The sequence below is a fragment of the Echinops telfairi genome, unplaced genomic scaffold (assembly GCF_000313985.2).
Source record: "Echinops telfairi isolate 266 unplaced genomic scaffold, ASM31398v2 ScPeMD7_25;HRSCAF=90, whole genome shotgun sequence".
Classification (NCBI taxonomy): Eukaryota; Metazoa; Chordata; class Mammalia; order Afrosoricida; family Tenrecidae; genus Echinops; species Echinops telfairi.
In genome coordinates, this window is record NW_022103922.1 from 6,618,554 (window position 1) to 6,641,761 (window position 23,208).

Genomic DNA, 23,208 nt, shown 5'->3' on the forward strand with positions numbered 1-23,208 from the left:
CCCGGGAATTCTGTGTGTATCAAAAACTGAAATGGGAGTCGTGTCTGTTTGGCTCAGGTGGGAAGGCAACTTCTCAATTGGTGAGGCTGAGCTGGATTGAGCTGGTTCAAGGCCTTTTAAAGTAGGCCACAGGGTTAAAAGTGCCTGTTGAAACTGTACTCAGAAGCGTGGGAACCCCTGCTCTACGCTGCAGGCACGAGAGAGTTTTAATGGCCCTGTCCACAGTGTTTGTTTATGTACTTGGGCTGCTGGACAGAGATCAGGTACCTTAGGAAACGGTCGTAAAAGTCAGGCATTCACAAGAGTGGAGTCAACTCTAACCTGAAGCCAGAAATCCCCTCATGACACGGAGTCACATAGTGTGCCCCTGCCTGAGTGGCCACTACTTGATGGGTTTGTTCACACTCACATGCACACCCCGTCTGTTAAAGACTTGCTGACCCATCCACTGCCCTCCAATCCATTCCAGCTCACAGCGGCTGTCAGACAAAGCAGAAGGGGCCCCTTTGGCTGTCAGTATTTACTGGAGTCGAGAGCCTTATCTTTCTGCCTGAGAACGACTGGTGGGTTTGAACTGCTGGCCTTGTGCTTAGCGGCCCAATGTGTAAACCATTCTGCCACCAGAGGCAAGTGAAGAAGCTGGGCACATAAGTAGAGCGACATGAGGGTACAGTAATCCACAATGAAATGGTGAAGAGGACATCCCTGGCTGTGGCCCAGGTGAGACTAAGGTGCAGTGAAGTTGTTGAAACTCCTTATTACCAGACTCAGAAAAAGCCCTGGCCATCGAGTCGATTCCGACTCGCAGTGCATCGCCTTTTCTGCTGCTTCGAAGAAGGCTGGTGTCCTTGCTGGAGGTGAGAGGGGAAAGAGTCCTGAGTGGGCTTGTAAAACCCACTGTGTCTCAGACTGCTGGGGTCTCAGTCCCTCCTTGTCTTTTTCATGTGAAGGTTTGTGTTCCTGGAGATGGATTTCAAAGTGCAGGAAGAGGGGAACAAACTGCCAAGCTTGATCATTTCATGGACCAGTGCTTTAATGTGGAACAAATGGTATTATGTCTATTGGACGCTGCAGTAATCAGCATTTGTCGGTGTTTTGGAGCACCGGATGTAATTCCGTCTAGGCACGTGCCCATGGGTACCATTTTCGTAGGGCTCAGGCCTTTTTCCTGTGTGCCAGATTAGCTGAAGGACATAAGTCATGGAAGGAAGCAAATGTGTAGCTTTTGTGTGTGATCCACCATCACTGGCCGTGTGCCTGTGGCAGGGGAGATGCAGTGTGCCTTTGCGGCTGCAGCAGCGTTTCTCCCGAGCTGGCATTTACCCCCGACTTTCTGAAGCCCCCGCTGACAAAGTCGGTGGAGCGGCTCATGGAGGCCCATGTCCCTGTCCACACTGGTCCGCATTCTGCCATCTGTGTTCAGCTGTTCTTTCCCTGGCTGCCCACTCCTGTTGGGGCAGGACTTCTCATCGTTTGTCACTAAGATTCCCAGGCACGACCTGACCACATCTCCCAGGTACAATTGTGACCTACACGCCTGTCCAGATAAGTAATGTGGAGCTTGGTTCAAATCTTCAGTCTACAACCAGCCAGGAGCCTCGGGGTTGTAGAGTAGGGTTTCTTTTATGTGTACACAGCTGACGCCGGACCTTTTGGATCGAAGCTCATCCTTCTTACCAGAACCCACTCTTACCCTCCCCTTTGAAGTGTTCCTCTGAGACTTTCCTGCCTGGTCTGGGACAGGCGCACCTCACCCTCACCCTCACTCTCTCACACTCCACTGGGTTCTGGGCAGAGAGGGCTTTGTCTGTAGCAAGCCTGCTTCGCACCTGCTGGCCAGCACTGTCCCACAGCACGTGCTTGCCATGCCTCTCAGGCACGTGTTGGTCATTCTCACCGTTCCAGTGTTTTCATGGTGCCGCCTCACGTTCCTAGACGGCAGGAGAGGCTCAGTGTCACTGCGCATGCACTGGGAGACCCGAGACTAATTGCGACTCGCTTTAGTGAGTGTGAGAGCCCCTTTGTTGGGGGCCTCTGGGAGTGAAGCCACGGGGTCTCTGAGGTCCGTCTGCCTGGTGTCTGCTCTCCGTACAGCCACTCCCAACCCCCTCTGGAAGCTTCTCCCTAGCCGCTGCATTGCATCAGTAGCAGCAGTGGGTCATACACAGAACCAGCACTGTCCACCAGACTAGTACTTGCTGCCCTGTTTAGTGTTAGGGAACGCTGAGACTATGGCATGTGTGTGGGATTGAACATGAAAGACCCCTGCCCCCTCTGCTTCCATTTCCATAGTTGGGTTGTTGTAGTTAGGGGCCAGCGAGTCAGTCCCTACTCAGGGTGACCCTGTGCACAAGGAAACAAAACTCTGGCCGCTCCTGCGTCACCTGCACGAGTGTTATGTTTGAGCCGTTTCCAGGGGCTAATTCCTCCAGAATGGACAGCCTACTCCTTCTTCATCGTCTGTTCTTATCTGAGAGCCCTGCTGGCACCTGTGCACTTTGGGTGAACCTGCTGATATTTGAAATAGCAGTTACCAAAATAACCAGTCTAGGAATCAAACGCTCACTTCCCACACCTTTTAGCTCTGTCTCTGAAACACACACACACACACACACACACACACACACACACACAAGACCCATGGTACTCTAGGTCTGGACCCATCACCATGAAGCCCACTTCTGACGCCAGTTGTGTGGTCTTAATTAGTGTTCTCGATTCTACTTCTCTACTTGATCTTTCTGGGTTCTAATATCCATTGTGATGGCTACACGTTAAGACACTGCGTGATTAAAGGGTTTTAAGGAAGTTAGGTCGAGATGTCATTGAGAAATGTGCATGTTAAGTTGTTTATCAGGATGTGTTACAAAGTCCTGTCAACTCTGCCATTGGCCAAAACCAGAAGACATTCCACGTGAGCTCTGTGGGTCAGCAAACACAGCTCGCTGAATTTGTGCTCAGTGCTCCATTCCAGTAAGGCACTCAACTCCACCCAACTCCATAACCAGCCTCCTACGCAAAACCACTTGGCTTTACTTGCTCCGTGGATGGGGAGGTCCACCATGCTGTCCCATGCTCTGGCTCCTGGTTCTGCTGCTGCTCTTCTGATGGTCTAGCAGTCGTCTGGATCCAGGACGTTTGCTGCACAGGGATCTCGGGTCCAGAAGACCAGCTCCACTACTAGCCTTTGCTGGTAATGAGACCCTCCTCCTCCTCAAAGGGCTCATTTTATACACAGCAGGATGGCACTCCAGGGAAACCTGTTTGCAGTTATTCACAGGTGAATCCTATCAGTATCTTTCCCTACCGTCTTAGCTGACCCATGCAGGGAAAGATCGTTTGGTGGGAGTTGAGACTCGGGCTGGAGGAGCCACATTACACCATTCATTGCCCCTGTACCAGTGGCACAGCATCCAGCAGCACACAAGCCACTACAGTTCCACAAACTGACAGACAAGTTCAGCACTGTTTCTAATAGAGACCAGTCTTTCTAAACCTCTTCTGTGCCCGCACAGATGTATATTTATGTATTTTTCCTCTCACAGCGGAGCGTGTATCTCAGTAATGCTGCTCTGTTGGATAGAATGTGTGGCTGCTTTACTGCAGTGACCGGACGCAAACCTTTCCCTCGCTCTCTGCTCTGGGTGGTTCTTTGGCTGCGGTGGAGTCATGGCTTCTGTGTGCGCATGAGCTCACCAGGACTGCCATGAGGACCCTGTTTTTCGCATCATTAGCTCTGAGTCCCACATTGGTTTTGCCTCAGCGCTTGAGGCCTGGTCAGCTGTGCTCACTCCATAGCCACCAGCCACACGTGCTGTCCAGCCCTTGAAATGGGCCGGTCAGATCGAGCACTGCTCCCAGTGTCAAGTATGCGCCAGGTTTCAGAGGCTTGTTATGTTGTTGGGAGCCTTCAAGTCCAGCGACGTAGCTCCCAGTAGCACCCAAGCTGCACAGTCTGACACATTGGCAGACAGGTGATGGTTCTTAGACTAATACCCCAAAGAGTAGACTATCACTTGCAGTTTGCTTGTATTGTCTCCATGCTGCAATGTGAATTGCTGACTAAATGGGGTGAAATGAAATATGTTACTAAGATGAATGTTCCCTGTTTTGCTTTTGCTTTTAATTGGGGCTAATGGAAAAATTCAAATTCCTTTTGCACCTCCAATTCTACAGGCCCTCAGTCCTTGGGGTACCAATGAGACCAGTCCCTAACTTTCAAGAATTTGTAGCTACATTTCTTTCCTTTAGGACAGGGGTCCTCAAACTTTTTAAACGGGGCCAGTTCACTGTCCCTCAGACCCATTGGAGGGCTGGACTATAGTTTTAAAAAAAAACAACACAAAAAACTATGAACAAATTCATTTGCACACTGCACATATCTTATTTTGAAGTAAAAAACAAAATGGGGCAAAAACACCCGGCAGGCCAGATAAATGTCCTCAGTGGGCTGCATGTGGCCCGCGGGCCATAGTTTGAGGACGCCTGCTTTAGTGTATACAATTGAAAAGCTGCCCATGAGGTAGGTCACGGTGCTGGTGCGGGTGATCAGGAGTGTGTGGCCTGGTCTTGGTGACATCCTTGCCAGGTGAGGACACGTGGCCATGGGGTGAAAAGGCATGTAGGGATTTTCTGAAAGTAGGATGTTTGTAACCCGGGGACTGCCTGTATTTCAGTTGGCCGATACTCATCTAGATGGAAGACCATAAGGGGGAAGATGCCTTTATTTTAAAATTTTATTTATTTAATGCCTTTATTTTTAAATAAATAAATTGTGCGTGGTTTCTGATTAGTTAGCAATTTCATCTTGGCAGTGATGATCTCAGGGCACACATGCAATCACAGAATGTTCTGAGCAGTTCTTCTTTATCACTCGTGTTTCTGACTAGATAAAAATTCCAGCTGGGTCTGGTATAATGACATTTTAAACTGAAAATAAGCTGTTTCCTCACAGAAATGTGTCACTGACTTCTGAGAAAGGCGGTCTGTTGAAAGGCTGCCAATTTCTTTTTCCTTTAGTCTTAGCAGAGTTTGTGGTGCGCACACTCCTGCAGTCTCCTCCAGCACGGATGTATAACACGTGTAAGCGGCACGGGGCTTGTGTACAGACGGGATCTTTCTGTACCTACATTTGATGGAGAAAGTCCAGTTAGCACAAAGGCTAATTCCATTGTTTTTCTGTGTGGTTCCAAAGACAGCGCTCTGATTTTCCACGTGTATCTAATTTTAAACAATGTCAATTAAACTTCCGTACAAAAAGTTATTACATGTGTTTTGGTGAAAAGTTTAACAGATAATTAAATAACGTGATACCGTATCATCACCTTCTAGTGTTTAAAGGTTGTAGGCATTGAGTATTTGTGAACGAAGATTCCATCAGGATGCATAATCTGATTTTCATTTGTACATTTTTCAGAGTTTTATTAATCAAGATAAACAAAAAGAAACAGAAGATGAAGATAAAACAAAATCATTTATGCAGAAATATGAACAAAAAATCAGACATTTTGGTAAGTCATCTCCTTGAATTCCTTTTGTAATCCTTGGTGGTATGTGGGGATGTATTTTTAAAAATGGACTTAGGAAATGGGAACCGAAAGGCAGTTTCGTGACAAATTCCAGGTGCTGAGCTACTTGCGGCATAGTCGTGCAGCTTGTTGAAGACTGTCTGTTTCCCCACCGGATCTGACCTGTTTCTATAGAGGCGCACACCCACATCAGCAGTTACCAAGATGCGGGCACAGGCACCCCTTGCACACACTCCTCCCCTAGCACGCTGCTGTCACTGCTCAAAGGTGGATTCAGAACTCCGTGTTCACGAAGCTTTTCTAAACAGTAACAGGCAGACGCTTTGTTGTAGCGTTTTGTAGTGTGACTGAAGCCGTCACAGCGTGCGGAGCGTCCCCCTCCCGCTGTCACTGCTGCGTGACTGACGTGACGCGGCCTCCGCACGGCCTGCGCGGCTGCTTTCTTCCCTTCCAGCCAGTCTTTGCTCCTCCTCTGCTTCTCGGTCCGATGCCCTCTGCCTCCGAGATCGCATTTTGTCCTGGCAGTTTGGGTTTGAGGTCCAGGCCGCTCCTAGAACTGTGACTTAGTACACCACCACCCAAGCGTGGCTGCCGCTGTCCCTGCTCAGGCCCCGTGCACAGCAGAGGAAAACGCTGCCGGGGCCTGCGTCATCCTGACCCTTGTTCCGATGCGTGAGCCCGTGGGGACGGCCGTCTTGGTGAGCGCCCTCTCTCTCACCGCCCCTCCACTTGACCAAGCATGATGTCCTCTTCGAGGGACTGCCCTCTCCTGACCACATGACCAAAGTGTGTGATACCAAAGTCCATTGGTAGAAATGTGGTCAAAGAACCGAAGAAGTAATTTCTCTGTTGGAGATAAGGCCCAGGGCTTCCCAGAGGTGGTCTTTTCTGAGCTAGATTCTCAGCTGCGCTGGCAACCTTGGCTACAAAACCACGGAACCAGGGGTGTTTTCCTGGTGCGTCCTGAGCAGTATACCTGCCGTATATAACCATGCTGATGAGCCGTGGTGGTGGGGATGAAGACACTAAGCCGATTTTTCTGGTCCCAAGCAATAGATTAATATAGTAAGCATGTTTTTTCTTTGCAGATGTGAGTAAGCTCTCAAATATGTGAATTTTAAAACTTCTTTCCTACTGATTTTTTTTGGCCCCAAGTAATTAAAATTTCAGTGTGATCAACACATTGGATGTCACTGTACATTTTTTCCTCTCTTCATAAAATAGTTATGTGCAATTTTTTCATTCAGAAAAAGACCCTTTGTGTTCAGTTTTATGCAAGAATAGTAGCCCCCAAACATAAGCTGTTTCTTTTCTTTTCACACATATTAATCCTTGTGGTATTACCTCTCATAGGAAAGAAAACAATGGTAACTGTCGATCCCTTGGATAGATCGTCACATGTTGAAACCAGTAGAGGAGTCCTACGGGTAGAAAGCAAACATTTTGCCAGTGAGTCACTGATGGTGAGGTGCCCCTCTCACCACCAGCCTTGCTTCCTGGGCCCTGGTGTTCTGTTTCAGACAAGAGCCCCTGTGTTGGTCCAGAGCATGTATTGCCTTTGGTGTCACCCAGCTGGCCGCCTTCTGGTCAGCTCTTTGGGGCCATGGGCAGCCTAGAGGCTTTGCCTAGAGCACCTGGATCTGAAGCAGTGTTGTGCAGGAAAACGTCCCAGCCTCACACAGGCATTGTGCCATCCTCCTGTAACCCCTGCTGCTGGGGGGGGGTTGGGGGGGTACGGTCAGGAAAACCCAGGTGCCCTCCCTGTGCTTAGTGTCTTGTTCACGTGGCTGTAAATGTGGTGCGATGGGTTATGCGGCTCATGAGGCGACAGTGGTGTGAGGATTTCCAGAGCTCCAGTGTGTGTGTTGTAGTCCAGAGCACTGGCCTGCTGGCCTGGTTCCTCCCCCATGTAATGTCACGTGGACAGTTAAGCATTGGGTCTTCAGTGGGCACACTCATGCACCCCTAGTGGAGCGAGCCCGTGAGATCTGAGTTTGTGTACAATTTCACTCATTGCCACCAAGTCCCCTTAGACTATGAAACTGCTGAGCAGGCATCGGCGTGTCTGGGGAGGGCACATGATTGGTAAGGGGCTCTTAGGCCATTGCGTGCCCTGTGCATATTCTGGACTCCTCACCAGGGACCTCACGCACTCCCAAATTCCAACCACGCTGCTCTCGCTGAGTGGGACCGTATGTGGAGGAGATGTGCTCCTTGCACACCCCATCCCTAGTATGCTGCTCAGGTAGGAACCTCTGAACATGATAACGAACGCCTGCTCGGCACTCTCTCCCTGGGCGTGGTGGAGAGGGTGATATCCCCAGCTGACTGCATCTGGCTCAGCGCTGATACAGACCTAAGGCGGGACCTGGAAGGTTATAGACCCGGAAAGAGAATGGGCGGTCTCAGTGTAGGGAGGCCTGAGGCTGTGGAATTCGTGTCTGTTTGCTGAATACGTGCAGGCTGGGGGTCTCATTCCCCCAACAAGTGTTCAGCTTCGATGAAAAATGCCCAGTGGGACCTTCATGACAAGAGGAAAAGGCATTGCCAGGCCACAGCCGATGGAAGACAGGCTCACTGTTGTTGGGTGGGAATGCTAGTGGGGGGTTTAAAGTGAAGCCCATGTTAGGGTCCCGTTCCGGAAACCCACAGGTTTTTAAACAATGAAAAGTAAGTTGATTTTATTTACTGTATTGTTTTAATGTACTTACTGTGGCTAGACGTTTTAGCGGGTATTTCCACAACCCAGGGCTGTTAACTTTATGCTAAAGTCCTGCAAAAAATGAGTTTATATGTATAATTTTGGGGCCTCAGAACCATTTGGTCGGTTTCCATTATTAAGGGAAAGGTATGTTCAGTTCTTGAACTTTTTGTTCGAACAAGAATTTGGAGTTCCACAGCCGAAACGCAGTATCAATGGTGTGTCATTCCCAGCCTCAAACTGTTTCATGTAAGCCTCTGGGAGGAAAGCCGATGAGAACTTGTGTCTTTGATGACCATTGCAGGGATTCGGTAGGACATTGAAAGAGGATAGATTGGGATTCACACAGAAGAAAATGTACAGGTGGAAGCACATAATTGTTACTGTATTTTAATTTGCTCAAATGAGATTTTTCAAGCATTCAGGGAAATTGGTTGGCTGTGTTCAATGGCTTATCCTTAATGGAACGATTATCGGACTGTGTGTTGGTCGCATGCAGGAGTGAGGAGTTTCCCCATTGTTACTGATACCTACGCTCCGAGGGCCTTTACTCAGTGCCAGGGCCTCAGGGCCTTTAAGGGCATCAACTCATTGAAGCCTCCCAGCCGTTATGGGTGAAGAGGAAGTAATGTGTACACGAGGGAGATGGGGGAATGGAGTTGGGAGATGGACAGGGCAAGCCATGGAGAGGATTGGCCATTTGTCTAAGTTGTTGAATGCAAACCGGTGTTCTGACACGTAGCCGCCTCACCCAACTCACCATGAGAAGTTCTTTGGAGGGAAGTCCTGCAGTTGGAGTAGATGAGTGTGGGTTGGGCTGCTAACCGCAAAGTCAACTGTTTGACCTCTTCGGCTAAGGCTTTCTCCTTCTGTGAAGATTTACAGCCTTAGGACCCATAAGGAGCAGTTCAGTGCTGCCCTGTAGGGTCACGAGGAATCAGAATTGATCCGATGGCCGTTGGTTTTCTAAATGGAGGTCCAGGGAGAGAACTTGCCCAGCGTCCCAAAGCTGCGTTTGAGGCTAGGCAGTGTCTCCGGAGCCATCACCATGCTAGATTGTGATACTCTCCATTTGTGAGTTTGCCAGTCGCTTGCAGTATGTTCTGTTCCACCCACCGCCGACTGTCCTGTCTCCACAGAGGTCTACCTCTCTGGCTACCTGCAGTCCAACTTCTCTCCATGGTCGGCGTTCAGGGTGTAGTTTTTGGGTGACAAGTACATCTGAGATAGCCCGCATGTGACCTCATGAGTTGTATTAAATGGAGAAGTAGAGTTTAACAGCGTTCACCCTACAAGTGTCACTGACCCTTTCTTGCTGTCCTTTGTGCAGAAGAAGCCCCAAACTGACAGGGTCTTGGTAGCACACGGAGGCAGACACTGTTCTGTGGAATTCAGTTGCAGAAGCGGGCTCCATGGAGGACAGAAAGGGTGGCAGGCAGTAAATTTCTGAAGTGTCAGAGCGCTAAGGCCAGACAGCCTCCGGGATCTACTTAGGGCGTCAGGTATAAGAAATAAGGGGTCTGCGCTCAGAGTGCTAAGTCAGGTGGCCCGCCCTTAACTGCACTCTGTTTCTCAGAACTTTAAAGGGCCAAGGTCCCCTTTCCAAGGCTCTGCTGGGTGCTGAGTTAGGAACAAGCAATACTCCGTTTCCTGGGTTCATTTCTGCCTCTCTCACCTCAGGTGACTAGCTGCCCTGTGTGCTGGGATTGGGGTCTTCCCCAGATGAGGTACTATTTCAGCCTTCAGCGGGAAAGCCCCCGACACATTAGCCTGACGACTTAACTGACAGTAAACGCTGTGTGGATCATGCGTGCAGAGTGTTCTCCCGCTGCACCCACTGCTTCCCAGAGTCAGCGTGCTGGGACCCACCATGGGCTTCCAGGAGAATCCATACAGGAAGAGAGTCTTTGACAGTCGCTCTTGTGTTTTCACAGGTATGCTGAGCCGCTGGGATGACAGTCAGAGGTTCTTGTCTGACCATCCCGACCTTGTCTGTGAAGAAACCACCCAGTATCTTAGTCTGTGGTGTTTCCGTCTAGAAGCCGAACAGGTATCACGTGTCCGAGCTTTTCCTCTGGGAGCTGTAGTGGGATTCGGAATTCTTCTTACTGCTTTTTTGTCTCCTTTTGGTTTTAATTTTGTTGGGTTTTGTTTAGCATTATTTACTGGAAATGAAAGCAGTGGAGAGTTATTTTCAAATGTGCTTGAGTTTAATATGGGGTTTGTTTGTTTTTTAAGTTGTTTTCATTAGCAAATGTGGACATTTTTCCTGATGTGGCCCCTCCCTCTCGCTCTCCCAGAGACATCTCTCATGATCCCGTGTCGTTAGTAAACCTTCTCTGTTAACTACTTAGAAAGTCTTGTTTTAAATTCCAAGCAGTAAACACACACTATGCAATGGAGCCGGTAGCTTGCTCTGCCAGTAGTTGCCTGGTCAGAGCTACAGCCTCTTGTCTGTGGCTGTAGAGGGTTTGATGTACTGTCACATCAAGAGTACTCTCCCCGTTAAGATGTGCCAGTCAGCTCTCCTCCAGAAAGAAAACTAATTCCTCTCTGTTTGCTTTCAGAAAGGGGCTCTGATGGAGCAGATAGCACACCAAGCCGTTGTCATGCAGTTTATTATGGAAATGGCCAAAAACTGTAATGTGGATCCAAGAGGGTGTTTTCGTTTATTTTTCCAGAAAGCCAAAGTAAGTAGCTACGTGGTATGGTCCAGAGGGAAGGTGAGGCCCCTGTGCAGAGCCCCTGAGCCCCAGCCCAGGCTGGGGAGCCCCTCCTCCATCCTGAGCCAAGTGAGCTTACAAGCCAGAGGAAAGGCCAGTTGCTGATTGATTTCACACTGACTTAGATTTAAGGGCAGTGTAACAGAGTGGCATCGAGACTCGCTCAAATGAGGGGTGTATGTATGTATGTATATTCAGAAAGGGGGGGGGGTCTTCAGTACAGTCACTTCTCAGTGCCTTCTGATAAAGCCCACCGCTGTGAGGTGCTGAGGGCGCTGTGTTGGTCCTGCATGTAGAAAACACACAGTGAGTGGGTGGGGAAACGCACTGGATCGTAAGAGTGATTTTTACAGTTGTGGGTCACAGACTACCCTGTTGCTAGTGAAATGATATTTATGAAAGTTCATGGCAAAGAAAGCAGGAGAAGATACTGGAATTTTCCTACAAACTCTTACAACCACCTTGGTTCTACAGGGTGATGCTAGGCAAATTCAACATTGATCTGCTTGGAAACACAGGTTTCGTGCTGTGCCACACTCAGCGGAGTAGCAGTCGTGGAATAGCTGCAGGGGGGAAATGCTGGTGCACTTTCACTCACCGCTGGTGGTACCAGGAAGAGAGAGACAAACAAGTAGAGAGAGTTTGGAAAATTACTGGTACCTATCCTGACCCCCAGAAAGTCTGCTAGGTAAGCACCCCAGAGAGGAGGTTCTCAAAGACCCTTTCGTGGTGCACTGGGCCAGATTTCATTTCCTTAGAAAGTTGTGGCCTTTCTAGGTGCTGGTAGGCTGAGGTCGATGCTGGCTCAGAGTGGCCCTTTGCACAGTGAGTGAAGCACTGCCTGGTCCAGTGCCATCCTCAAGATTGTTACGTTTCAGCCCATTGTTGCAGCCTCTATGTCCTTCTCTCTCCTTGAAGGCTGGTGGCCTTCTCCGAGTATGAGGTCTTTTTTCAGGGCCTGGTCTCCTGATAACCCGTACACAGTAAATGAGCCAGAGTCTCTCCAGCTTCATATCTGGGGAGCATCTTAGCTGTGCTTCTTCCCTGACAGCTTTGTCCATTCCTCTGGCAGTCCGCGGTGTATTCGTCGATCTTCTTCACCAGCACTGTCCATCAAAGCAATCACTTCTTTTGTTTGTTTTTTAAGATCATTTATTAGGGGCCCTTACAACTCCCTTTTACAATTCATACGTCAATTGTATCAGACATATGTGTACATATGTTACCATCATTCTCTTCTAGACTTTCTATTGAGCCCTTGGGATCAGCTCCTCTTGGTTCCTTCCCCCTCGTGGCTCCTTAATAGATTATAGATTGTTCATACTTTTATGTCTCACATCGACTGCTGTCTCCCTTCCCCTCTGGTTTCTGTTGTTCTTTCCCCTGGAGGGGTGTGTGTGGTTATGTGCCATTTATTGCGATTGGTGCCCGCTTCCACCTCTCCCTGTCCTCTCCCTTCCCCTACCCTTCGGGTATCGCAATTCCCATTCCTGTTCCTGGGCCCCGTGTGTCATGACATGTTCATGCTCCCATCTAGTCCAGAGTGGGAAGCAGCACTGGGGTCATGATAGTTGGGGATGAGGAGGCCTCAGGGATCAAGGGTATATTACATGCTCCATCGGTGCTCTACTGCACACTGATTGACTCATCCCCTCCCTACGACCCCTCTGTAGGGGGATGTTCCATTATCCACAGATGAAATTGGTGTCTCCGCTCCGACCCCCCTCATTCTCATCAATGCATTTTTGTTTGTTTGTTGTGAATCTTCTGGTGCCTGTTGTCCGGTCCCAATGACACCTCATGATCGCACCAACTGCTGTGCTTCTTCCACATGGGCTTGTTGCTTCACTGTTGGATGACCGCTTGTTTAACTTCAAGCCTTTAAGACCCCAGACACTGTATCTTTCAATAACTGGCCACTATCCACTGTCTTCACCACATTCACTTAGGCACCCATTTTATCTTCAGTGACGGTGGCGGGTGGGGGAGTAGGTTGAGCATCACAAAATGCCATTCTGTTAGAACACAGGGTTCTTGCAATGAGGGAGGGTGTGAACTAAGGCCCGTCTGCAGCCTCAGTGTATTACCTTATAAATATATGTACATAGCAGATACCTCTGTTTGTATGGGTTAATGTATTTACATAAGCACACACCTCTGTTAATACCTCTATCTCTAGCTTTGCTTGCTAGAGCTTTCCTCTGTTCCCTTTTGCCTCCTCCTGCCCCACCATCACGTGCCCCTTCTCCCACCTCTTAGTGCTTCCTCTCAGCTAGATTGCTGCTGCTCTAACACCCACAGGGTCTCTGCAACCTCCTAGTTGTTGCTTTCAATTCCCAGGTTGCTCCCCTGTCTATGGCGTTGTTTGCTCACCACCACCGGGTACCCCGTTTTCTCCCCTCAAGACCCCCCAGGGCCATTGCTTTCTCCCGGAGCTTGCTTCCCATGTCTGTCTTACATAAGTAGGCAAACCAGCAAAGTCCTAGTCCAAACAATAAGTAAAACAGAGAAAAAAAACCCCAAGACCATACACAGTTCCAGGTCTGTCCTGGGCCTTTATGAATCTCTTCCCCCTGGTCCTGGGGGTGTTCTGGGGCTGTCCCTCCTAGCCGGAAGTCTATTTTGGGGGCTAGTTAGGGGCTTTGTGGATTGGCTTTGCACCAATTTCTGATCTGCTGTTCTCCCTTCTTGGCTCGCCCCACTGCGGGGGATTCAGGCCACATTATCTCCCCGCCATGTGTCCCGACTATTGCCCTCTGTCAGGGGACATGTCTTGCGTTTCTGGTGGTCCTGCCGTCCCCTCTGTGCCTTAGCGGCTCCGCGAGGGACATCATCCCCAGGCTCGGTGTGCCCTTATGGAGTGTAGGCCCACTGTCCGTTTCTTGTTCTTTCTTGGTTTGCTTCTGTGTGGGTGTGGTGAGTCAGCTCCTTGCCCCACTTAGTGTTCTTCTCTGTCACGTACTTCTAGGGCGAGGGTCAGACTGGCTCTGGTTGGGGCTGGCCCTGGAGCCCAGTCTCTTCATGCGATCCTCACGTGGTTATGTGCTCTCCTGTTTGGTGCACTGTGCTGGGGTCTGTACGCACACTCCCGATTCTGGGCTCCATCTTGACTCCTCCCTGCAATCAATTCTTTTGTCTTCCTTATTGTTGGCCCAGCTTCAGTCAGGCGCACTGTAGTCCTCAAAGTAACAAACACCCTGGCTTTCCTGCGCGTCAGCGAGGTCTTGTGATATGTTTGCTCTCTGGTCTGCTGCTTCCGTGGGCACTGATTGTGGGTCCACGTCACATGAACCCTGGACAACTTCAGTCAGCTCCTCATGGATCATGCTGTTGTTGTCATTCGGTCCAGGTGTGGGAATTTCCAAACAATTCTGTGTTGCGGTATAATCACCTTTAAGGTTCTGGGCGGTCTTCGTCCTCTAGGCTTTCGGCAGACAGGATTGTCCATCAACACACCGAAGGTTGTGAATGAGTTTCCACTCCTGGGCCCTCATTCTTCACACGGCCCACCTTCGTGGGCTATTTGCTCCGCACACAGTGAATCAGCATGGTGAAAGGATGGTCAGCCCTGATGCACACCTTTTCCTGATTTCAAAACCGGGCAGTACTCCCTTGTTCTGCTCCAGTGACTGTCTGAGAATAAGAATGCTAATGCTGATACCTTACTCATCTTTCTCTCGCGTTCTTTACTTCCTGGGCGTACAGTTGAGGTTGAATTAGAAACCGAAGGGAGAAGCCCACAGCATTTTAAGCCAGAGATAAACAAAATTTGCAAAACTGGAGCACGCTGTCACTCTTCTTGCTGATGTTACTTGTGCTTTGGGCAAGTATAGTTATTTATGCAAATGCACTATTAGTGTTATATTAAATTTGCAAAGTTACATGACAGCGAGACCTCAGATTCCTCTGCTTCAGTTTCTCATGCAGATGCTCTGTGGAGAGAGACGGAGCCTTTCACTCCCAAGAGTGACCATCTGGGAAGCCCCCAGGGCAGCCCTGCCCTGTCCTCGAGGGTCACTGAGTTGGAGCCGACCCCATGGCAGGGAGTGAGATAGCCCACATGCAGACGAGCTCCTCGGGCTCTCGGGTCATCGTTACCGTCGAGATGCCATCGCTTGAGAGCTGTTGCCTTTGAGAAGCCCTGTTCCAGGGGCACGGCTCCCGTGTGGGGCCAACCCTCCATGTCTGTCAGCTGCAGAGTGAAGAAGTTGTGGTCTGTTCAAATCCCAGCCCCGCCCAGCATGGACCCCCTGACAGGGACGTGAGCAAAGCAGGTCTTAGACCCGGCCAGTACGCCTCAGGAAACTCAGGAGCTGGCAGAACTCGACGATAGCTTGTTTAGGAGTCCATCCAAAAGGGGACTCCCAAAAGTTATGGGAAAACTCCCTTTTCCTTCCATTTCTCCACCAACTTTTCGAAGCCCCCTGTTCAAGCAGTCAAGTTGAAAAGGCAAAGGAGCACTGGAGACGGTGGTCACCACACTGGTCACTCAGAGAGGAGGGGAAGGGGACGCTGGTGCGAGTGGTTTCCTTGGCCGCTGGGCCTGGTCTCTTTCCTCGTCTCTGGGGACTCAGTGGGGTTCCCCGTGATCCGTTGTCTGTACCTTTCATGCACATCTGCATACAGATGATACATTGTTGTGTCCACAGAAAGACAAGAAGGAAACTCAATCAAGGTTATGCCTGGGTGGGAGAATGGTACCTGATTTCTTCATGTCCTCCGTTGAACATGTTTTCCTTTATAAAGAAAGGAGAAGAATTCTCTTTTTAGTTAAAAATACCAGCATGGCAGTCGTTCTTCTCTCAGATGCCCTAAACGCACCTGAAGCGCAGCTGCCATAGGACAGTAGCGTCTTGATGCCTCGACGGGTGAGCAGACGCCGGCGGCTCGTGCACACCTGTGCTCACACGGGAGCGAGACTCACCCGTCCCCGTCACACGTGAGGTGCTGGGGCTCATCTTTAGTGGGATAGTGCCATTTGGCAAAAAAAAGAAGGGTGTGTGTATGCGTGTGTGTTGCAGTGTTCTTTGTTCAGATCAAGCTGGAAGGCATGAGGTCTTGGCTCTTAGCATTGTGCTCTTGGTGGTTTTAAAAAATTCAGCATCCATCACGTTTAATGAACAAACGTGGAAAAAGTTATTTGCTACTCAAAACACTGTTGAACTAAGTAGTAATTGTACTTGGCTTTTAAAAGTATTCTTCATAATCTATAACCACACCCTATTTTTTACTGTGTGGTCTCTTTTCCATGGCCAAAGTCAGAGTGACATTTTCCTTGAAAATACTATCAGTGAACTTCATGGCTTCAAGTACCCCCTTTATAGGTCTGATCAGTTTTGTTCTAATGGTCAGTTTTCTTTTTTTCCCTTCCTCAACTCCTTAGCATTGTTTCCCTTTTACTCCCTACCCCACCACTTTACCCTCCCGAAACCCATATTCTCCTTGCTGTCCCTGTTGGGTTCGTCAGTCCTGAGTTTCAGATGCCCAAACCAGGAAAGCGTGTAGCACAACTTCAAGAGGGAGGCCTCCGGTGACATAAGACCTCTGAGATACGTCCTGATGGGAACGAAACAAAACAAAATAGAGAAAATGCTGAAAACCAGATCAGGTCCCGCCTGCATCAGAGGGGCGGGGGGTGGAGATCCACTGACACAGTTTTACTGTTCAGTGCAGATTTATGCCTTTGACCTTCTGTGCTCCTGTCTTCACTGCCCTCTGTCTAGTGACCCTTTCCCCCCATCCCTCCGTTGTGGATACAGGGAGTTCACCGGAGGCTGGTTTTCTGTGTGGTTCCCACACAGGAATCTCGGGCTCCCCCTGACATCCATAGTCTTCTGCAAACCAGCCCCACAGTTTAGTTGCTGGTACTGATGCCTTCTTCGATGTCAGATTATACAATGTACAGGCCTTCGTAGCTGATGATGGTGTGCTTCTGCCACGGGGACTTAGTTGACATCTCGCTTAGATGGCTGCTTGTTTGGAGACAAGCTTTTAAGGCCCCAGGCACTATTTCATCTAATAAGTGGGCACCATGTAGATGCTTGTCTCACTTTGCTAGCGCTCCCTTCCTGAGGGCGAGCGTCGAGCAGGGCCGTGGTGTAAGAGCTGGTTGTTCCTAAGTTGGAGCTGGGGTTCGCGTGAACCCCAAGGGCGGGGTGGCTTCCTTCTCTTCGTGCAGTATTACTTGACGGCCGGTGTCACTTCATCCCATGGCTCAGTCATGACAAGCAGAATTGTACAATTGCCTCCACAATCAGTTTCCAAACATTCTTTGTGTTTCTGGATTCCTTGACAACATTTCCCTCTTACCACCCCCCCCCATGCCCCCCCATCCCCCCAAAATCCTTGTATTCTCCTTGCTGTCCCTATAGCTTCATCAATTCTGGGTTTCATTTACTGAAAAAGACAAAAACATACAATTTCAAGACAGTGACACACACACCCCCAATGACATAACATCTCTGAGATACTCCCAAATACGAACAAAATAAAGCAGAATGTCCATCACAGGTTTGCTGGCACAATGCAAGACCTTGTTTGTCAGCCTGCCAACAGCTCATCAGTCTTGGCACAGCTGTCTTCTGCTTCCTCGGACACCATGTACTTTCTGGCTTATGTCCTCAGGTTACAGGTGGGTCTCAGGGCGAGTCCAGTGGAGTTCTTGTGTGGGCTCTCACTGACAGCACCAGTCACATTTGTTGGGCACTTTGTGTCAAGGACTGTTTTAAACTCGCTGTGGGGATTAACTCACGAGATCCTCCTAGCAATTTAGGGAAATGAGAATCTGTTTCCCGGTGAGGAAACTGCTGCCAAGAAATTAACCCGCTCTCCCCTGAGTTAGATCAGAAGAAGGCCAGTTGAGTCCCTCTGGGTGTAAGCCCAGGCCTGGGCATCGGTGGTGTCACTCCCACCTTCCCTAGCGTGTTGCACAACCGTTTCAGGATAGGTTTGGATCTAAAGACTGCTGTGCCTGTATATTCACATGAGTGCCATGTATTGATAATAGTGCTTCATATGTGGGCTAAAAATATAATTAAGGAAGTTATTCCTAAATCGCTGGAGACTTAAGATGGCCGCACACAATGATTTGCCTACATATCGACACTACTCAGTGACCCACAGGTGTCTGTCTGGTCACATGACCTCAGCCACATGGGAGAGAAATGGGATTTCAAACAAACGTGCCCATTGAGATCACAGAAAGGTGTGCTTCAAAGGTCTCAGTCACCATGGGAACTTAACCTTCCTTAACCTTGGATGTGCACTGTGACCTCACGAGCTGCCAAGAAACCTAGATGAGGCCCCTGTCAGTATAGGGAGATTGGGAATCGAGAATTTTGCTAATGCTGTAGATCAGTGGTTCTCAACCTTCCTAATGCCATGACCCTTCTACAGTTCCTCATGCTGTGGTGACCCTCCAACCATCAGATTATTTTTGTTGCTACTTCATAACTAATTTTGCTAGTTATGAATCGGGCGACCCCTATGAAAGGGTCATTCGGCCCCCAAAGGGGTTGAGAACCACTGCTTTAGATCCTTGGATGACCAGGCATCTCCTTTAACATAGACCATGGCACCTGTATCGTCTCCATAACGTTGGAGTGAGGTTACTTGCTAAACTGGAGCACAAAGAGATTTCTGTACTGTGGCTGAATATTGAGTTTGGTTAGTGTAAGGCTCTGTGAAATAGAGAAGATTGTGGAGGGGGCTTACCAGAGATGGGTAATGGTGCCCCCTCAGTAAGAAATGGATGGATAGAACCAGTGTGAGAGGCTCAGGAGGACTGTTGGAGGTGCTGCCAGCGGGGAAGAGAGAGAGCAAGACCCACTCTGTGTTATCTGCAAGAGGGGTTCCTTCCTGATTTGCAGACGCAGCAGGAACCAGGACAAGCTGGCCATTGATGGACGTGGCCAACAGGCAACATCCACGCTTGAACCGTGTGCCTCATCTGCTCTTGCCACTGCAGGCTCGACCTGCTTTGGACAACCTTCCATTGGTCTCGGCGTCTTGCAAACCCTCTCTGGTTCTTGTGTTTTCTCTAGGCTGAGGAAGAAGGCTATTTCGAAGCATTCAAAAACGAACTTGAAGCTTTCAAGTCAAGAGTAAGACTTTATTCTCAGTCACACAGTTTTCCGCCTCTGATGGTTCAGAATCATGTTCTCCATTCTGGAGATGGATCTATAGGTGTATTAGAATCCTTCCCACAGGTACGTTGGAAAAGCAAATAATCTGTGTTATAAATGTATCAGTGCGCACAATTTGTCTCCTTTTGGACTGTTCCCTCTTACATATGTGTGACCAGTTTAAATATGGGGCCCTGAAGATAGCCCTGAGCATCATTCCATGCCATGTTCTGGCATTGAATCGCCTCCTGGCTACTTAGAGACCCCAGGTTCCAGTTAGCCGAAGGAGCCCTGGTGGCATGGTGGTTGTAAATAGGGCTGCTAACCACAAGGTCGGTAGTTTGAAGCCACCAGGCGCTCTGGGAGAAAGACGGTTTTCTACTCCCCAGAGAGTGACCGTGTCGGCAACCCGCGCGGCTCTGCCCTGTCCTGTGGGGTTGCAGCGTCTGGTATGGACGTGATGGCAGTGAGCTTGGAGCGTTTCTCAGGACCCTCTCTCCTCTCCATTGTGGCTCCAGAAGGTGGCTTCTGAGGCTCTTCATGCCGAGTGGCAGGCTAGGTCGTTTGTTGCACGAGTTTGTCATTGTCCCCTTACGTCTTGCATTGCCGCGAGACTTGGTGCACTTCGTGTCAAGCTGCCAACAACTCGAGCCTCTTCAGAGTGTGCGGTAGACCAAGCTAAAGCAGTGGCACCGGCATCGGGAAGGTCAAAAAGAAGGTTGCCGGAGTAGGGTCTGCCTCACGTTACAGTCCTGGGTCATCATTAGAGTCCAGCCACGTCTCACTTCTGGGCCTGAGACACTCACCATGTTTAGGCCAGTTCAGTCTGTCCCTTCACAGGACGGAAAGGGATGTGTCGTTCAGAGGACAGCGGGAGGAGAGTCCTTAGTGCCTCATTCGTGGGCCTCATCAAGTAGTGGGACTGGATAGGTTCTCAGGCTTTGGACCTCATGACTCTGTGATTTCACCAATCCAGTACAAGTCAGAGGAACCATTTATAGGATGTAATTGGTCATATTCAACTCAAGACTAGAATATTGCGCTCCAGGATGGAAATCATTAAAGGTCTGATTTTTAATTTTTTTTTTTAGTTTTAAATAATTAAGTCTTATGGGAGCCGCTCTGGAATGTCCTTACGGGTTCACTATGAGTCAGCATCGGTCGACTCGATGGCTGTGGGTTTGGGTCTCGGAGGGTGGTGGTTCATGACATGTTAATACAGACTAGGTTTATTTTTGCCTTTATCGAAGGAAGTGATGGTTTGCTGCTTCTAGTTTAGAAATCATTAAACAGAACATTCCTGCCATTTTATTTTACAAACCTAAATGAAACTGCCCTTTTATCCTCAATTGACTGAAGGGTCTAAGACCGTAACCCTCACGATCCCTTGCTGGCTCTGCCTAGAGACCTGCGGAAGATGCGGCCGCCTGGGGAGGCCTCCCTCCCGGAGACAGTGCTGCTGGGCAGGGGACGGGGCCTTCCCTCTGGTGCTGCTCACTGTCTCATTAGGGGTTCGTGGAGAGCAGAGAAGGGGAAACGGGCACCGCACCGGGGTGCGTGGTTGCGTGGCCCTTGCCTGGCGCCGGTCGGTCGTCACGTGTGCTTTTCTCCTGCCCTTGTCCCCCAGAACCCGGGCCCTCTTCAGTGCTCCGTCAACGCCGCTCTCTGCAGCTTCGACCCGGCGGTCCACAGAGAGGACGACGACCCCAAAATGATGGACACGGCGTGACGGGGTGAAGGCCGCCGAGGCGCGTCTGCCCGTGCGACAGGGAGACGCCTGGCCGTTGTCTGGACACTTGAGCACGGGCGCTGCACTTTATTTTTGTTCGGGGTTTGATGGGCGGGGAGGAAGAGTACTGAGACGTTTGATATTTTTTTTAACGTGCTGCTAGTTGGTTTTGTCTGCTTGAGAGGAGTGGTTCCAGAATCTGCGGGAAGTCGACTGGACTCTTGGGTTTTTCCTTTCCTTCCTTTGGTCTTATTGTCCCATCTTTGGAATCAAAGTTCTGGAAATCTGCACAAATCCAATGTTTACAAGGACCGGTGGATCCTACAAGTCCGCTGCTCTGTGGCCAGACCCCGCCCTGCTCTCCCAAAGGACCGAAGATCAACGTGAAGAACTTGCACCTTCCGAGATAGCTGTCGCATCTGCTGTTTCCTCGTAGGCAAAGCAATAAATCGTAGTTAACAACCTACTTTACGCAACTGGGTGGTACCGATTGAAACCACACAGTTCCCCTGAAAACAGCCCTAACTGCACTTGTATTGGCCGCCCCCTCAACTAAATACAGCACGGTAATCCACCAGTTGATAGGATACTAAATTTGCACATGCACACCCCGAATCGTCACTGTACAACTGTGTTCCCTAGTAGTGGGTGGCACCCTGTTGGCTTTGGAAGAGGAAGGATTCTCGAGATACAAGAAGCTGCAGCTGGGATTTGAGGCCCAATCTGCAAAAATAGGGGATGGAAATAGCTAGATAGCAATGTGAAGCTCATCCTTAATCTCGCTTGGCCTGGTCGGGGGTGGGGTGTCTCTCAGGGAGCAGGTTTTATAGGGTCTGAGTGACTGTTAGACCAAACAGGAAGGAGAAGCTGATCTTAAGAATTAGCATGGTGGGCGGTTTGTTTGAGTCTGATGGAGGCCAAGGGTTTTTCTCAACTACAGGGGAAACCTGGCAGCGCTAAGTGCGGGAAGCTGCCAACATTTGAGATAGTTGGATGACCCCTGTTTGCAGTGCTGGCTTTTTGTTTGGCTCTCCTTGCCCTGGCTCGGTCTCCATGTCGTTCACGTTAAGGATGTCAGGATGCTTGATGACCCCCTGGATGTGGCATTAGATGACAATGCTAATTATGCGATCTTTACTACTTGAGGGTTCCAACTCTAACCCAGAGGAATGGCAGCCTCGAGCTTGGACCGGGGCCATTCTTTGGCCCAGTGGCATCGTGTGGAAGATGGTGAGCAGTGGGGGTACGTGCTCCAGGCTGAGAAGCCATGCCACGGAGCCCTTCGGGCGGTCAGACATGGGTCCTGCAGGCCCTCGTTTGCACCACTTTAAAACAGGTGACCGGGCACTCAGTGTCCACAGAGACGGCTCGATTGATGGACTCTGCCTCATCTGTAGCATCACACTCTGCCTGGTTTTCAGAATAAAAGTCTCTCTGTGCTTTTGATAAGAAATATATGATAAATAATAAAATATCTAATTTATACGGCACCCTCCACCAGCCTGTACTTGTATTTGTCCCAGTGACCTAGTTGGAGAAGTGTGCCCTGAGTCTTCTCTCTGCAGCCCTTTCGACTAGAGAGAGCCCGGGCCACCAGGGTTCCTCGCACACCTTAGCTGGACCAGGATGTTCGGTCAGCCCCGAGCTCTCCCAGGGTTTTCCTGGAAGCATCCAGGTTGCAGTGCATGTCATTTTGCCTCTACAGGGGAGGGGTATTCATGACGGAAGACTGTGAGGAGGAGACTTGAGTGCCCACACTGAAAACCCGATTCCTGCAGGGTGTCTCTATTTCTTAAAACGGGGATCGCCGAAGGAGCGAATCTTTCAAATGTGTGTGCTTGCTCTGAAAGGGGAATGCCTGTGAAAGCAACGGGGCTCATCGGGGAAGGACTTTGAGGCCGTGGCCCTCTGCGGACCGAGCAGGACGCGGGTCCTTCCAGCAGTGAAACGGCATCCTGTAGTCTCCTCCTTCCCCTTGGGCGAGTGTGAAGAGGATCATCCTCTGGCTTCTGTTTAAAAGGAGGGGGCAGAGCACACCAAGCCTCGGAAAGTCCAGGCGTATGGCCCCTTTGACCTCGAACGTGTCCATCAGAGATTCTTCTTTCACTTGATTGAACTTATTTTCGAATAAAGGATTTTTTAAAAATAAAGTGTACATGTATTCCATGTGAACCGTCCCACCGTTGAATTCAGTGGGGTGAGCTCATCAGCTCAGGTTTCCTATGAAAACCAGGGCGGCATCCTCGAAAGGCGGACGAACACGTGCACTTGGTCCAGCAGGAAAATGGCTGCGGGTTGGTCAGGCCATGTTCAGAAGTTGCCCCAAGAGTGGGCTTCGGGAAAATGGGAAAAAAAAAGATGTCACTCTACCAAGTCTCAATCTTGGGCTTTGAAAAACGTCTCG

The 23,208-nt window shown here is 49.7% G+C and overlaps 1 protein-coding gene across 1 annotated transcript in view; it reads left to right on the forward strand.

The window, feature by feature from the left end:
• The window catches only part of CDC37L1 (cell division cycle 37 like 1), a 36,955-nt gene extending 14,656 nt beyond the window's left edge, over positions 1-22,299 (forward strand). The window contains exons 5-9 of the mRNA XM_004714556.2: positions 5,417-5,510; positions 10,164-10,279; positions 10,797-10,919; positions 18,995-19,159; positions 20,703-22,299. Of these exons, the coding sequence (XP_004714613.2) occupies positions 5,417-5,510; positions 10,164-10,279; positions 10,797-10,919; positions 18,995-19,159; positions 20,703-20,804 (600 nt within the window). The 3' untranslated portion in view covers positions 20,805-22,299. The remainder of the gene's footprint in view (positions 1-5,416; positions 5,511-10,163; positions 10,280-10,796; positions 10,920-18,994; positions 19,160-20,702) is intronic.
• The last annotated feature ends 909 nt before the right edge of the window (positions 22,300-23,208 follow it).